At 45.6% G+C, this 16,499-nt stretch overlaps 1 protein-coding gene across 1 annotated transcript; it reads left to right on the forward strand.

Annotated features, from left to right (window-relative positions):
• Positions 1-663: 663 nt before the first annotated feature.
• LOC143571246 (uncharacterized) lies at positions 664-15,716 on the forward strand. Its single transcript, XM_077056729.1, has 6 exons — positions 664-735; positions 1,101-1,214; positions 14,000-14,178; positions 14,898-15,095; positions 15,175-15,234; positions 15,434-15,716. The coding sequence occupies exons 3-6, from the start codon at positions 14,035-14,037 to the stop codon at positions 15,575-15,577; spliced, it is 546 nt and encodes a 181-aa protein (XP_076912844.1). The 5' UTR covers positions 664-735; positions 1,101-1,214; positions 14,000-14,034; the 3' UTR covers positions 15,578-15,716.
• Positions 15,717-16,499: the final 783 nt, after the last annotated feature.

Genomic DNA, 16,499 nt, shown 5'->3' on the forward strand with positions numbered 1-16,499 from the left:
TACTTTTTTTTATTTTTGTTTTATATATTCTTTTAGTTTTTAAGAAAAGAGTTTTTTTGTGTGGTCCAAAATGGTTTTTAAAGTTCTCAATTTCAAAATGGTTCTCACATGATCCTGATTATATATATATATATATTAATATTCGGGCCTAGCCGGGGCCGTCAACCACTCTGTCCTCCTTGGGAGCCGGCCCTAATGCCATAATATAGCCGAAGTCTCTAACGTAACACACGGCCGGACGAAAACCCGGGAAGAACCTTGCACAAGACTTAGCTCAAATACTTAATTATTTTAATCCATCAAAAATAACACAAGTAGGGATCGAAGTTGGGCCTCCAATAATATTCCTACTGATTAACCTAAATCTTATAACTTTAGTGTATTAATATGCAAAACTGAAAACTTATAGGGGTAAAGTTTACTATATTAATAAACTAGGGACTTGCATAATAAAAAAAATCAATAGATATTTTGGGTTGGACTTATATAATCAATCTTCACTCCATTAATGCCATCTCCACTTTGGTGGCATGGTAAAGATTTTGGCCTTTGGTGAGAGGTCCAGGGTTCGATTCCTGGCAATGATGGTACTATGTAAACAGTAGGAGGTAGGCATTTACATTCAAAGAAAAAAAAATCTTCACTCCATTAATGATCAACATCACATTACCTGAAAGCAACAACTTGTATTATTCAATTTCAATCTTTATCGATTACCCCCAATTCTTACACAAGGTATGCATCTAATTTTGCCCTAATCTTGACCTAGGGTTTTGATTGCAATTGGGTTTTCAATTTCGTATCTTTAGCTTGTTTTTTAGGTCAAGATTCATCAATTTCATGATCTATGGTTTTAATTTCATTGATTGATGTTATTATTATGAATTACAATTAGGGTTTATGTTTATGTTTTCATATTTTTTTTTTAATTTTATATGATTTTGTTGATTGATGGTGTGAATTGTAATCAAGATTTGATTTTTATGTGTTGGTTGGCTTTATTGTTGTAATTAGGTTTTTATATTTTTGTTTTTTTTTTAATTTTTTTGTAGTTTTTGTTCGTTGACTTTTTCATGGTCAAAGGATGTGATTTGATTCAGGTACAATGGGTAAAGGTGTCGGGATCGTCTTCGTGTTCTTGCTGGCTGCCGGTGTGGCGTGTGATGCTTGGGATTTGACCGCTACCTTGAAAAGCAAGGTTTCTTTTGTTTCAGGTATTTAATGTGAATTTATTGATTTGGTAGCTCACACTCTTGTTTATATTTAGGTTTGTAGACGAACCGAACGAACGTGAACTGAAGAGGTAGGTCCCAGCAGAGCCCAGTTGGACCCGCAAGACTCACCTTGAACAGGGACGTCTGCGCAATGACCAACTGCTCCAGCAGGACCCACCATGCTCAAAGAACCTTACGCGCAGTACGCCAGCTGTACCCGCAGGGAAAGCCTCCCAATGGTGAAGTACCCCGCCTGTTCCCGCAGCTGCGGATACAAGCCATCAGGGAAGGCTACCCGCACTAACAGCAAGGCTACACGCACAAGGCATTAGCTACTTCAGTAGTCACATGAAGGAATGAGCAAGGCGGGAATACTCCCGCCCAAGTGAGCCAGTCCGTATGCTTCTGGAAGGTCTTTCGTATTATACCTACTAAGGTATGGGCGGAACAGACAAATTGACCAGAGCAGCCCATGAACCAATCACAGGGTGACAGCTCACCGACAACAATACGAGGAGGAGCACCCTCTAGTACTGTTTGTCACTATTAGCCGCTGCCTACTCACCAACCCTTACGAGGGGACGTGCGCAGCCTACAGTTGGTGGAACAGTGCGTAACCGGCAGTAAAGGAACAGTATACAGCCGACCTTTACTGTTGGCCGTAGCCTACCCACCAGCCAGCATGGCCTGTGCGTAGTCCACTGTTGGTGGAACAGGAATACTATTCAGCCGGCAGTACCTTCTGGGAAACCTACCTTCGGCTATAAATACTCCAACACCTTGGAATGGTAAGGGATCTGATATCTCAATCTTATCTAGCAATCTCTTAATATACACATATTCAGAGCAATCTAGTCTGATTCTCACGCCGGAGGGTGGTCACAAGGAGGAACCCCCCCCCCCTTCTCAGTGACGAGCTTACGGTGTCTGTTTTGCAGGTCTCCAGAAGAACAACCTTCTCTGCTGGACCTCATCCCCGTGGGAAACATTACTTAACCCCCAGATTATCTATAATCTGTCCAGGGTTCACTTAGTGTTTCTTCATTGGCGCCATCCGTGCATAAAAGCTAGAACTAATTTAGTTTTTTCAAAATTTCTGAAGAAATGGTTAACGTTACTCCGGTCCCAAGGCCAGTAACCGACCAAGAAACCCCGGTAACCACAACCCCAGCAACTGGGGGGAACACCGGCGGTTATACAAATCTTACGAACACTACCCCGACTACCCAAGCCGGGGCAAGTGCAGTAAATATTCCACTGGGGTTCACTGATGCCCAGTTGGAAAAACGAACGAGGGTCCCTCGCCAAACACTAGATCAAGTGAAGGCGTGGGCCGAAGCACGTCAAAGAGAGTTCCAAGCTGAATTGGATGAACACTTGCGTTCAGTTCAACAGGCTGACGAATTCGGCAGTACTCGCCAACACCTCAATATGAACAGTGAGTGCGAGTACTCAGACGACGAGAGGGAAGAATCCGATACCGACGCAAACCCTCGCCATAAGGCGAAAGGGGAGCGTAAGGAAACGGACTTCCAGCCAAAAAGGAATTTTGGGGAAGCTTTTAAACCAACAAATGCGGAGAGAAACCCGCGTGACTTCTCCAAAACCTTTAGACCAACTGCTACAAATGCAGGAAAGTCAAAATTCGCAAGGGACATTGCGGAAGCAATCGCCCCGAGAAGTGCCAAACAAATGTCCAACATTGGCACTTATGATGGTCTATCCGACCCAGACGACCATTTGAACAGGTTCATTGCGGGGGCTACCGTCAGTAACTGGACGGAACCCACGTGGTGTTACATGTTCCAGATGACTCTGGTCGGAGCGGCCAGGGCATGGTTCGATCGTTTACCGGTCCACCACATATATGACTGGGCGGACTTTCAGAACAAGTTCAGCCAGCACTTCAGCCAACAGAGGAAATACACTGAAGAATAGTGGACGATCCTCAACTGCGTTAGAGAGGAGGATGAATCTTTACTAGACTTCATCACCCGCTTCAACTCCAAAAAGCTAAGTCTCGGCAACATAAGTGAAGATCTGGTTCGCGCCGCTTTCATCCAAGGCGCCGAATACCCAGAGCTTATCCGCACATTGACGGGTAAGGATGGCATGCCATCAACATGGGATGCCATCATGACGGCGGCAAAGCACTTTGCCGAGACGGAAAAGCAACTGGGGAGGGATCTTCCCCAGAGTACACACCTCTACACGCAGAGGACAAGAGAGAACAATGTTCGGATCGCCCGGCAGAACAAAAAGAGGAAGCTAGGTATCTGGCAGTCAAGGATAAACTTTGACACCTCATCCAGCTCTCACCCTCTTGTTGGCGGAAGAAATCACACACACCCTTCAAGCCAAAAGCACCGGTGGACGCCACTCACCAAAAGCGTCACGGAGATATTTGCCACTGAAAAGCTACCATGGCCAAAAGCTCCAATGATCCGGCAGCGACCTAATGCGGATCAGAGCAAATCCTGTGACTTCCACGGGACAAAAGGTCATGGTACGGAAGAGTGTACATCCTTGAACGATATTATTGAAGCATTCGTCAAGGATGGAAGACTGGCACACCTGGTAGCATCAATCAAGAAGGGAGGACGGAACGACAACCGGTACCGAGGCAACGGACGAAAGCCCGTTGACATCAGCATCAACATGGTTCATGGTAATATCAGAGGAAGAAAAAGGCGAACGATAGAACCATGTGCGTGGAAGGAAGCTGAGGTGCGCTTCCCGCTAGTGCCAGGAGGACCCAGCAAAGAAGGCCCTATCATCATCAAAAGCCAGCTAGGGCACTACATCACCTCCCGCACTCTTGCTGACAACGGCGCCTCGTCAACGGTGATGTACAGGCAGTTCTTCGACAAGCTAGATGACGAAGACAAGGAACGCCTGGAAACGATCTGCGCCTCGATGGAAGGGTTTGATGGCAGCACAAACACCCTCCTGGGTATCCTATCTTTCCCCGTCACTCTTACAGATGGGAAACACTCCCGCACAGAAGACGTGGACTTTGTCGTGATGAGGAAGCCACACCACACATACGACATTCTCTTCGGGAGAGACGGGATGGCAAGATTCAACGCCGTGGTATCCTCAGTCCACGGCATGATGGGATGGCCAACAGCTGAGGGTGTAGCGATGATCACCGGCATTCCCCAGGTATGCATCGCATCTGTCTCATCCAAACCCAAACCAAAGATGGCTAAACCAACCATCACCGAACCAGAAAGATGGGCCTTCAACGGCAAGTACCCGGACCAGGCCGTCACCATTGGCCCAACAATTGTTGATCCCACACGCACCTTACTCAAGCGCTTATTACAAAAAAACGCTGACATCTTCGCGTGGACACCAGCTGACATGACTGGTGTGCCCCGAAGTAAGGCAGAGCATAAGCTCAAATGCGATCCGGCTATTACGCCGATCGTACAAAAGCGCAGAGTAATGGGGCCAGAACAAACTAACGCGTGTAGAACCCAAGTCAAGGAACTCCTTGACGCAGGCATCATACGCGTTAGTAGATATCAAACTTGGGTTGCAAATCCCGTTATGGTACCGAAGAATAACAAACAATGGCGCATGTGCATAGATTTCAAGGACTTGAACAAAGCATGCCCCAAAGATTGTTATCCGTTACCCGAAATTGATCTTAAGGTGGACTCGCTGGCACCGTTCCGCCTTAAATCCTTCCTGGATGCGTATAAGGGGTACCATCAAATACACATGGCCGTTGATGATCAGGACAAAACCGCTTTTCGGACGCCCAATGGCACATTTTGTTACCAAATGATGCCATTCGGACTTAAGAATGCCGGGTCCACATACCAACGCCTGATGGACAACCAGTTTCAGGCCCAAATTGGGAGGAACTTGGAAGTCTACATGGATGACTTGGTCATCAAAAGCCCTGACCCAGAAGCGATGTTGAAAGACATCGAAGAGACATTCAACACGCTCAGGAAGATAAACATGAAGCTCAACCCGAGCAAATGTGCCTTTGGAATGGAAGAAGGGAAGTTCTTGGGGGTCATCGTCACTAAAGATGGCTTCAGAGCGAACCCTGAAAAGGTCGAAGCCATTATCAAAATGGAATCACCTACTACCATCAAACAGGCTCAGACACTGAATGGACTACTTGTGGCACTTAATCGCTTTTTGGCAAACCACGCGGATAAGTCGTTTCCCTTCGTGTCAACGTTGAGAAACTGTTTAAAGAAAACGCACTTCCGCTGGACACCAGAAGTGGAAGCAGCTTTTCAGGAGATTCGGTCACGCTTGATCGAACTCCCAACACTCACAGCACCAAAAGCGGGAGAGGAATTAATCCTATACCTTTCCGCAACAGATAGAGCAACCGGGGCAGTCCTGCTAGTAGAGCGAAAAGGCATCCAGATGCCAATCTATTATGTCAGCCGTGTCCTAACAGACGTAGAAACCCGGTACTCTACCCTCGAAAAATTAGTCTTAGCACTTATACACGCTTCACGCAGGTTAAGACGATATTTCCAGGGCCACCCAATAACCACTCTCTAACTTCAAACTTGCAAACGTTCTAGGCAAACCCGAGTTATCGGGACGCCTAGCCAAATGGGCAATTGAGTTGGGAGAATACGCGATAAAGTATAAACCAAGACCAGCCATAAAAGGCCAGGTTCTGGCCGACTTTATTGCAGAAGTGCCTGCATCGCGGGAAAAAGAGTGCCAGGAAGAGGTTCAACCCTCTCCAGCACAAGACATCAATGATGTCTGGCGACTCTACACAGATGGAGCAGCCAGAAACGAGGGTTCAGGCGTAGGGCTGAAACTAACCAACCCAGCAGGCCAAGAATACACTTACGCTATTCGACAGGATTTTCCAAGTACGAATAACGAAGCCGAATATGAGGCATTCTTGGGTGGGCTGAGAATTGCGCGTAAGATGGGGGTGAAAAACTTGGAAGCCCACGTGGATTCCATGTTGGTAGCCAATCAAATCAACGGGACGTACACGGCCGTGAACGACACAATGGCCCTTTACCTCGCACAAGCAAAATCCCTTATGCGCGATTTCAATGACTGCAAAGTCATACACGTCAAGCGAAGTGAAAACAAATCTGCGGATGCGTTAAGCAAGCTTGCATCATTAGCCTTCACCCACTTAGGAAAGGATATCCGCATTGAACTCCTCGAGACACCTTCGGTCCCGCACAAGGAAATTTGTGTCATCCAAACCGGCACGGAAACGTGGATGACACCAATAATAAAATACCTTGCGGCAGGTACACTCCCAGAATCCAAAACACAGGCAAGAAAACTACGCTGTAAAGCACTGAATTATCAACTCATCGATGACATCCTTTACAGACGTAACTTTCTTGGCCCACTCTTAAGATGCGTGGACAACCAAGATGCTGACTACCTTCTAAGGGAAGTACACGAAGGCATCTGTGGAGTACACGCAGGTCCCCACGCTGTTGTAGCTAAGCTAAACAACGCGGGATACTTTTGGCCGGGGATGCATACGGATGCACTGGCATACATCAGAAAATGCAGGTCTTGCCAGCTTTACGCACCCAACACGCACCGCCCGAAGAATGAACTTGTTCCAGTCACTTCTTCATGGCCATTTCAGAAGTGGGCCATCGATGTGACAGGCCCATTTCCTACAGCAGCAGGAAATGTTCAGTTCCTTGTGGTAGCCATCGACTACTTCACCAAGTGGATAGAAGCAAAACCTTTAGCCCAAACAACCGCAAAACATATCAAAAAATTTATTTGGGAATTTATTATTTGTCATTTTGGACTTCCACAGAATTTGGTGAGCGATAACGGCACCAACTTTGCTGACAAGAAGCTACAACAGTGGCTGAAAGAACTTCAAATCACCCACACCTTTACCTCAGTGGCACACCCGCAAGGTAATGGTGAGGTGGAAAGAGCAAACAAGAGCATCGTCGAAGGCATCAAGAAAAGACTCTTGGAACACAGATCCGGCTGGGTGGACGAGCTTCCGCACGTCCTTTGGGCAAACAGAACGCTGAAGAAGGCCAGTACGGGAGAAACCCCGTTCAGCCTCACTTATGGCACGGAAGCCATGGTCCCGGTCGAAATTGGTTTACCCTCACCAAGGATCTTGATTCAGCCAGAAGACAATGATGCGGAAAGACGGTTAGATCTTATGCTGACCGAGGAACGCAGAGACTTAGCCGCAGTGCGTGAAGAGAACTACAAGCGACAAATGCAAAAGTACTACAACACGAGGGTAAAACTCTGCAACTTCAATGAAGGAGACTACATATTGCGTAACAACGAGGCTTCGAACCAAGAACGCCCAGGAAAGCTGGCCCCGGTCTGGGAAGAGCCATACATTATCAAAGAAGTCCTGGGAAAGGGCGCATACCGGCTCGAAAGGCTCGATGGCACTCCTATCCCAAGAACATGGAATGGAGCTCAATTACGCAAATGTTATATGTAGATCAATTCCAAACTTGTAAAGAAAAGGCCTAGAGCCACTTCTAATGGAAATGATTCTCCTTTCATAATGTGTTAACTTTACCTTTATACTTATGAACTTCCCACACTGGTGCCGGTATTCACCGCATAAATGGGGAAGAAGTAAGTCGTTACGTGTGGAAGGCGGCAAAACCCGCATAAACACAACGCTAAAAATAAGGAAAACCTACACGCAGGTAAGATGTAAGTAAAGTTTAGCCATCCTTGTAAGTGCAAGTGACGGTCTTACCCGCACAATCACGAACAAGGAAGCAAAACTTCAACCTATCATCTACCACGTTCAAAGGTTATCCTAAAAAAAGATGAGGAAAACCTACACGTAGGTCAGATGTAAGTAAAGTTTAGCCATCCTTGTAAGTGCAAGTGACGGTCTTACCCGCACAATCACGAACAAGGAAGCAAAACTTCAACCTATTATCTACCACGTTCAAAGGTTATCCTAAAAAGGGATGAGGAAAACCTACACGCAGGTCAGATATGGGTAAAGTTTAGCCATCCTACTAAGTGCAAGTGACGGTCCTACCCGCACAATCACGAAAGAGGAGGCAAAACTTCACACCTATTATCTACCACGTTCAAAGGTTAACTTATTCTAAAACACTTGGAAAATTGCTAATTTAAACTAAAGTATGCAAGTCATAACGTTTATAAAGCAAGGAATCCAATGAAAGAAGCGGTCTTAGCCGCACAAAGATTTATATTTCATAAATATTCGTTACAAGAATGGCCGGGTAACTACCCGCCTACAAGAAAGTAAATCTATACAAACTAAATCTATCCTAGCAGCGGGAAGGGATCTTCAGGATCAGGCTTCAGGGCCACTTCCACTTGGACCAGCGCCGTCAGTAGAGCGTGGCAGTTCAAGGAAAGCCTTAAGGATAGATAGCCCATCATCAGCAGCAACAACTTCATTCACCTTCTCCACCACCGGATGCGGGAAGGCAGCATACTGGTTTACTGCTTGGTCGTAAATAGCTTCAGTATCCACATTATACAAAGGGAAGTTGGAAGGCGGGACGCCTTTCTCAACGAACCCTAGACCAAGCAGGAAGCCGGCCCGTTCCCCATCCTCGTGAGAAGCGTTGAGGGCTGCGCTCATAGCATCATCGTAAGATGTCTCTGAGAAGACCCGATGCACAACCTACAAAAGAAAATATACAAGTGTCAACACCCTTTCTATCTACAAAGAAAAGCGTAAAGACATGAAAGCTTACCTGAGACAACGCTTCTCGAAGAAGCCATTCCTTGGCAACCAGAGCTTCTTGGAGGGCAGCTTGAGCTTCGTTACGGGCGCGTTCGGCTTCACTCTTGTTAAGGTTGGCAAGCAACACTTCTTTAGCCGCAGCCTCTTCGACGCCCTTTAGCTTCCGCTCAGTATGGTCAAGCACCCCCCTCTGGTCCAAGATCTCCTGGAGCTTTTTGGCGTCTTCCATCGCCAAGGCATCATGAGCCTGCTGGAGAGCCTCTAATTTGGCTTTAAGTTCTTCATTCTCCACGCGCAGAGGCTCAGCAACAGCTTCAGCCTTGGTGGCCCTCTCGGTTGTGTTCCTCGCAGTTTCCTTAGCCAGCCGAAGCTGTTCATTAACAGCTTGGGCAGCCTTGGAACGGGCCTCGAGTCGAGCCTGAACTTCAACCTCGAGGGCCTTGAAGGCCTTCTCCTTCTCCGCAGCCACTGCGGCAAGTTTTTGGTTCTCCTCCCGGACAGCCCGCGCCTGAGCTACTTCCTTGAGGCGAGCTGCTTTTAACTTGTCGTTTTCACTACAAAGCAGCTCGACGCGCGGCTGCATCCGGGCCAGGAGAACCCGAAGCTCATTGGTTAGCCTACCCTCCTGGTAGCTAGCCATGGCTTCCCCCAACGCACCACTGGGAGCAGCGTGACGAGCCCATTCCACGCACTCCACAGGGGTGCGAAGGGTTGTTCCTCGGCGAATGTTCCATCGTGGAACATACACTTCATTGGAATCCGACACTGCAAAAAACAAAGCAGTTAGGAAAAGATGATAAAATATATATATATAAAATGGGCCAGAAGAACCCTACGCACCTGTAGGGTCAATAACAGGCCGATAGCCGCCGAACCCATCACCTGAACCCAAAGGAAATCCATCCAAGAGGTCAGGCAGATGGGAAGGTGGCAAAGATTGGCGGGAAGCCCCATGCGTACCTGATGGACCGGCCGTCGTTGCCGATGGCGGGGGCATGGTAGCAGCCGCCGTGGTGGCCGCCGCGGTCGCTGCCGCGGAATCCGCAGCAATAGAAACCGCCGGCTCGGTGAAGGATGCTGTAAAAATCGCACTCACAGCCGGCGGTGACGTCATCTCGGCTGGAACAGTCGGCTCAAAGGAGTGAGCCACTGAACCAGCGGAAGCAGGCGCAGGAGCCTGGGTCGACGCCTCAGGTAGGCTGACCAAGCCTACCGTCATTGGCGGAGAGGTACTACTCGGCGCTTCACCCTGGAATGCGTCAACATCCACGCCTGCGTAAAGAAGAAAAGTGTTAAAAGATTAAGCTATGAAGATAAAAGCTAAAGGAAAGTTGTACTTACGGGTTTTCTTGAGCCTAAAGGTACGGAGAGGCGGGGACGGACCCGATGGAGCCGGCCTCTTTGCGCCGGTCACCGTCGTCTTCTTTGGCTCTCCGGAGGTGACAGTCGCAACCTCCAGAGCGGTGGTCTTATCACCACCGGGATTCCCCGCCACCTCTTCGCTCTCGGTCTCCGAATCAGACCGAGGCGCTGGATCGGCTGTGGAGGCCTTCTCTTTCCCCTTCCCGCCGGCAGCCTTCTTCTTCCGCACCAACGGAGGACCATCTGCGGATTCCTCATCAGAACATACGATTAAAGGAATTCCAGCAGAGGTTTCAACATTGAGGGGTCGAGGGTCGAATAACGCCTTACCTGGCCGACGGGCACTAAGGATCTCATGGCCTAGCGGATAGACCTCCACGAACCGATCCGCCGTTTGTTCTAGGATGGGCAACTCGTTCTCGTCTAAAGCGCGAGTACCCATCCGGGCGGGACCGTCAGCCTCCCGCGGATTAAGGAGCGACTGCAGGTCGTTCCCCTCTGAAATAAACAGGAAAAAAGTTAGAAGCAATTCAGAATCAACAATAAGAGACAAATCATACCGTAAGGAACAGAGTTCGAACCGTATTCGAGGACGATTGGGATCTTTTGCGCATCGGCAGCCTTCCACACTCGGCTCATCCCCAGCATTACCATCCCGGACTCCGCAAACCGGTAAACCGGAGATTGGACCCGAGATATCTTCGCAAACCATTTCGCCTCCTGGTAGCTGGAGGCGTGAAGGCTGGGAAGTGCTTGCCCGTTCTTGAATTTCATGGCAATGGGGATGGCGCGAGCGGATATGAAGAAAAACTCCCTCTTCCACGCGCGAAGACTGCGCTCGGTCGCGCAGATCTTTAAACCCTTAATCCGGGTTGTCAACGTGTACCACCCCTGGATGCACCTCCAAGTGTAGAAGGTCATCAGGCGGTCAACATAGGGCTCAACGCCCAGTATCCGGCACACCCACTCAAAGTGGCGAATCTTGGCGATCGCCATGGGGTGCAACTCGGTCAAATGAACACCGTGCCTTTCAAGGACACGGTAAACAAACTTTGTCAATGGGAACCTAAGATTCCCATAGACAAATAATGCAGCATAAACCCCGATCTTGCCTCTGGGGGCATCGTATACCGTCTGGTGGGGTTCAGGAAACTCAGGCTCGAGAGACTCGAGCATGAACTTCCTGACGACGTACCGATATAGATCGCCAGGCAGAGCACACTGGCACTCACCAGCAGTACTCTTGTCATCAGCTGTAGAATCGATATCACGAGACATCTTGTAAAAGAAGAAAACGATTTCGGGAGAATGCTTGCCTGAAAAGGATGAGTATTCGCCGGAAATCGCTTAAAAGATGAAGAGAAGAGTAAAAGTGTGGATTACAAAGAACCCTCTCCCCCTTTATATACTAATCGCAATTAATGCGATGCATTTAATACGGAATAGAGAGAAAACGAAGGTGCAATGAAACTATGACACGTGGCAAAAAGCAAGCTGGCAACAGCTGTCGACAGGACGCATACCATTAATTTAGCGGCCACGCGCCCGGAAAATCGCGCCCACGCGCCTGAAAAAGCGTCAGGAATGACCATGTACTGTCACGTCACCATAACTTCCTGCACGTCCTGACACAGTCAGAAGAAACCGTCGCACGACGTTTCAGATGTTTGGACTGTTCCTATCTTTCCACCAACTCTTCGAATTTCGAAATTCAAAATTCAAAGATTCAAAAGTAAGCGGGAAAATACCCCTTACCTTGGCAACCAAGTAACCATAAGACGGGTGCGGGTACAGTGTCAAGGCAAAACCCTTCACATACTTAGCACCCGCAGGGAATTGACGCCAGGAATACCTTGGAAATAAAGTAACCGTAAGACAAGTGCGGGTACAGTGTCAAGGCAAAACCCTTCACATACTTAGCACTCTGCAGGGAATTCAAACCAAGGAGGATCTTCTGGGCCATGCTTGCGGAAACGGGAATAACATCCCCGCATGACGGGAACGTCGAGAACTATATTGTTTGAAACTCCAAGATGGAATTGGTGGTTTTAGCATAATTGATCACTATGTTGAAAACTACCAAGACCCCATGGAGAATCCACACAAATGGGACTCAACGCTCCTGACGTGCGAGGAGGTTACAAACCTACCCGCTTCATACCCAAAGATCAAGCAGAAAAGTCGGGAATTTCTGCGTGACATCAGGAAAACCGCGGGAAGAATCACCACGGAAAACCTAAAAAATAAACCCTTTTCACAACCCCTAGCTAAATCCAAAAGTTCACCTCACTTATTAATAATTCATGAGAAGAACATTGGACTGGGGGGACTTGAAGAGGTAGGTCCCAGCAGAGCCCAGTTGGACCCGCAAGACTCACCTTGAACAGGGACGTCTGCGCAATGACCAACTGCTCCAGCAGGACCCACCATGCTCAAAGAACCTTACGCGCAGTACGCCAGCTGTACCCGCAGGGAAAGCCTCCCAATGGTGAAGTACCCCGCCTGTTCCCGCAGCTGCGGATACAAGCCATCAGGGAAGGCTACCCGCACTAACAGCAAGGCTACACGCACAAGGCATTAGCTACTTCAGTAGTCACATGAAGGAATGAGCAAGGCGGGAATACTCCCGCCCAAGTGAGCCAGTCCGTATGCTTCTGGAAGGTCTTTCGTACTATACCTACTAAGGTATGGGCGGAACAGACAAATTGACCAGAGCAGCCCATGAACCAATCACAGGGTGACAGCTCACCGACAACAATACGAGGAGGAGCACCCTCTAGTACTGTTTGTCACTATTAGCCGCTGCCTACTCACCAACCTTTACGAGGGGACGTGCGCAGCCTACAGTTGGTGGAACAGTGCGTAGCCGGCAGTAAAGGAACAGTATACAGCCGACCTTTACTGTTGGCCGTAGCCTACCCACCAGCCAGCATGGCCTGTGCGTAGTCCACTGTTGGTGGAACAGGAATACTATTCAGCCGGCAGTACCTTCTGGGAAACCTACCTTCGGCTATAAATACTCCAACACCTTGGAATGGTAAGGGATCTGATATCTCAATCTTATCTAGCAATCTCTTAATATACACATATTCAGAGCAATCTAGTCTGATTCTCACGCCGGAGGGTGGTCACAAGGAGGAACCCCCCCCCCCTTCTCAGTGACGAGCTTACGGTGTCTGTTTTGCAGGTCTCCAGAAGAACAACCTTCTCTGCTGGACCTCATCCCCGTGGGAAACATTACTTAACCCCCAGATTATCTATAATCTGTCCAGGGTTCACTTAGTGTTTCTTCATGAACTGAGCATGTTTGTGTTAGTTTGTTTAGCTTTAACCATTTGAACATAATGGGCATATATTAACAAGCATAACTGAGCTAAGATCAATTAAATGTGTTAAGTCTAAAAATTTATTAAAACTAGACTAAATTGTCGTGGGCCTAAACAATTAGATGGATATATTAACGAACAAATTTAAACGTAAAGTAACGGACATAAATGAATGCAAATGAACGTTCATAAACAAATTTATAAGAGCGCACGTTCACGAACATGAATGAACAAATGAGGTTTATGTTCATTTGTTTATTATATAAATGAGCATAAACAAACTTTTCTTCGAACGGTTCATGAACGTTCATTGAACGTTCGGTTCATATACAGGCTTGGTTATAATCATGTCTTTTGCAAGACTTTGAAAATAATACCTTTTTTCCCTTATGTAGTTTTGCGATCAAGTGCCTAGAAGAGATTTGGAAACATGGTTAAAAATGACAATTTATGCAGTTTGTGTGAAGAATATACGAGTGAAGCTCTTCTTTATCTTCAACAAAACAAGACCCAACAAGAAATTATTTCAATTCTTCACGAATCTTGCTCCAAGCTACATACATTGAAGCAACAGGTTTGTTTTTCAAGTATCATTTAAACGTGCCAAAATGGACATTATTATCGTTCTTATAGACTTTGAACTAAAGATGAACCAAAAATTCATTTTTTGAGTTTTTGAAAACAGTTTGGTTTCGGTTTTTTCCGGTTTTAGGACGAAAAAACATAATTGCCAATATACATTTGGGGTCAAGTATATAGGTTTCACTATGTATTAATATAATATGCATTACTTAATGTTCAAAATAAAAAAAATCCATACATGCGATTCGGTTCAGTTTTAATTACATGTAAAATCGAAACCAGACCGTCGTATTTGTTTGGGCTCAGTTATTTCAGTTTTATGCATACCTCTACTTTCTTATTTGAATGTTATAAATAAGTAAAGTGTTAAAATTCTGTTACAGATAGTATACTATTCCACTAATATGTTTTTTTTAATAAAATGAAGGTAATATGCATTTCGAGTACTTTCGGTTTTGTCAAGAAAAGATTTGATTTTTGATTAAATCACATGAAATTTTCAATAAAGCATGCATCTTTGGTAACCCGATGGTCCCATTAGGGTAAAAGTTATTCTGATTATTTTTTTTTTCAAAGAAATGGTTAAATCTTGAAACATAATTCTTAAAAAAGAAAAAAAAAAGAACTTTAGTATAGGTTCTTCAATTTTACGGGTCAAAAAAATTTGATTTTGATATGCATATCATATGGGTAATTTCGTATCCTGTGCAGTGCATCACTTTGGTAGATTACTATGCTCCTCTATTCTTCCTTGAAATCTCCACCATCCAACCCGAAGAATTTTGTGGAAAAGTCAACCTTTGCAGTCAAGTTGTTGCTTACGCTCAAGAACTCTCGGAAAACAGCTGTGATGTTTGTAATATGGCGGTTTCAGAAATCATTACTTTATTGAAAGATCCTGATAATCAGGTATGTTTAATTTGTTAGGTATAAGTTTGACCTTTGAAAGTCAAAGGATGACAAAAGTAATGAAACTTTTTTTTTTCAGTTGGAAATCTTGCAGATACTCTTGAAAGAATGCAAATCCGTGGAGAAATACGTGCCAAAGGTTTTTGCTAAATTCTTTACCTTTTTTCGAATTCGTATTAGTATATGCTTTATGTATGTGTTTTTAAACAATTATCAGCTGCTAAACCCTTGTACTCAATCTTTCGCCGCAAATTACCTTTTTACCCTCCTTAACCTATTCTTTTTCATTTTTATGTCAATTCGTTAAATAATTAATGTTTTTTTCGGTTTTTCGACAGTGTAAAACTTTGGTCTTTGAATACGCGCCATTGGTCCTTGCGAACGCCGAGCAGTTTCTTGAGAAAGAAGACATTTGCACCAAGCTGCATGCTTGTGACTCTCATGGGCCCACTCAAGATGCATCTTTGGTTTCAGACAACTAAAGATGACAAAACATGAAGGGGGGGTACTGTTGTCTTTTTCCACAATGTGTACATTTATGGTGCATGCTTTACATTTGGATCTGCAGACTTGCTTTGCTATCAACCTTGTAATTATGCATTGGTTCTTGTTTGTGTGCTATTATGACATTTGTTTTAAAGTTTAAACGGCATTCCTGCACTTTGATATAATATTTGCACCGGACTGACCCAAGACCGCCCAAGTACGCTTTCTTCGGTACAGACCTTGGTCTTGAATATTAATGAGTTTATATGGTGCTGGTCCTCTTCCATGCGCATGAGACCTGCGTTTGTGTATCGAACACATGAATGCATAGTTTTCACGCGAGCTAAGTTCGTGCAACAATCATGTTGCACTTGTATTAGTGGACTGTGGACGTTTCATACCATGCCTCATTTTATTGAATATAAAATGGAAATAATGAACCTTCTTACTTTTAACACCTAAATTTTACTGTTACCTTGCACTTGCAAGTAGGGTTATTTGGGTTTCGGGTCGGGTTCTTTGGGTTTCAAATTTTTAATTTTAAACCCGAAACCCAACCCAAATCTCTCGGTTTTTTTGGGTTGGGGTTTTTTTTGGGTTGGGTTAATCGGGCTTTGGGTATCTAAGAAAACGAAAAAGTAAAAAATAAATAAATTGAAGAAAAGCTAGAATGCGAAAACTAACGCAACATATTCTTCTTTACTTGTGACATAAATAACCAACTAATAAATAAATATAACCAGGTAAAGCAACATATTTTATTATTACGGTTGTTATTAGACCTATATAGAAAAGATATATAAAAAATAAATAGTCGATCAATCATAATAGATGGAATAGGAACAAGTGAAATGTGTAGAGTGTTCTGTATACAGTGTACATACCTAATAATAATATTATGTTTTTAAATAAAAAGTT

The sequence above is a fragment of the Bidens hawaiensis genome, unplaced genomic scaffold (genome assembly GCF_021521415.1).
Source record: "Bidens hawaiensis isolate Kalapana, Puna unplaced genomic scaffold, B.hawaiensis_p1.1 tig00025239_1, whole genome shotgun sequence".
Lineage (NCBI taxonomy): Eukaryota > Viridiplantae > Streptophyta > Magnoliopsida > Asterales > Asteraceae > Bidens > Bidens hawaiensis.

What these genes read in the sequence shown, in the direction of transcription:
- LOC143571246 (XM_077056729.1), top strand. Translation starts at nt 14,035, where the DNA reads ATGGTTAAAAATGACAATTTATGCAGTTTGTGTGAAGAATATACGAGT. An exon ending in TGAAAGATCCTGATAATCAG is followed by an intron (nt 15,096 to 15,174) that starts GTATGTTTAATT and finishes TTTTTTTTTCAG; the next exon opens with TTGGAAATCTTGCAGATACT. An exon ending in TGGAGAAATACGTGCCAAAG is followed by an intron (nt 15,235 to 15,433) that starts GTTTTTGCTAAA and finishes GTTTTTCGACAG; the next exon opens with TGTAAAACTTTGGTCTTTGA.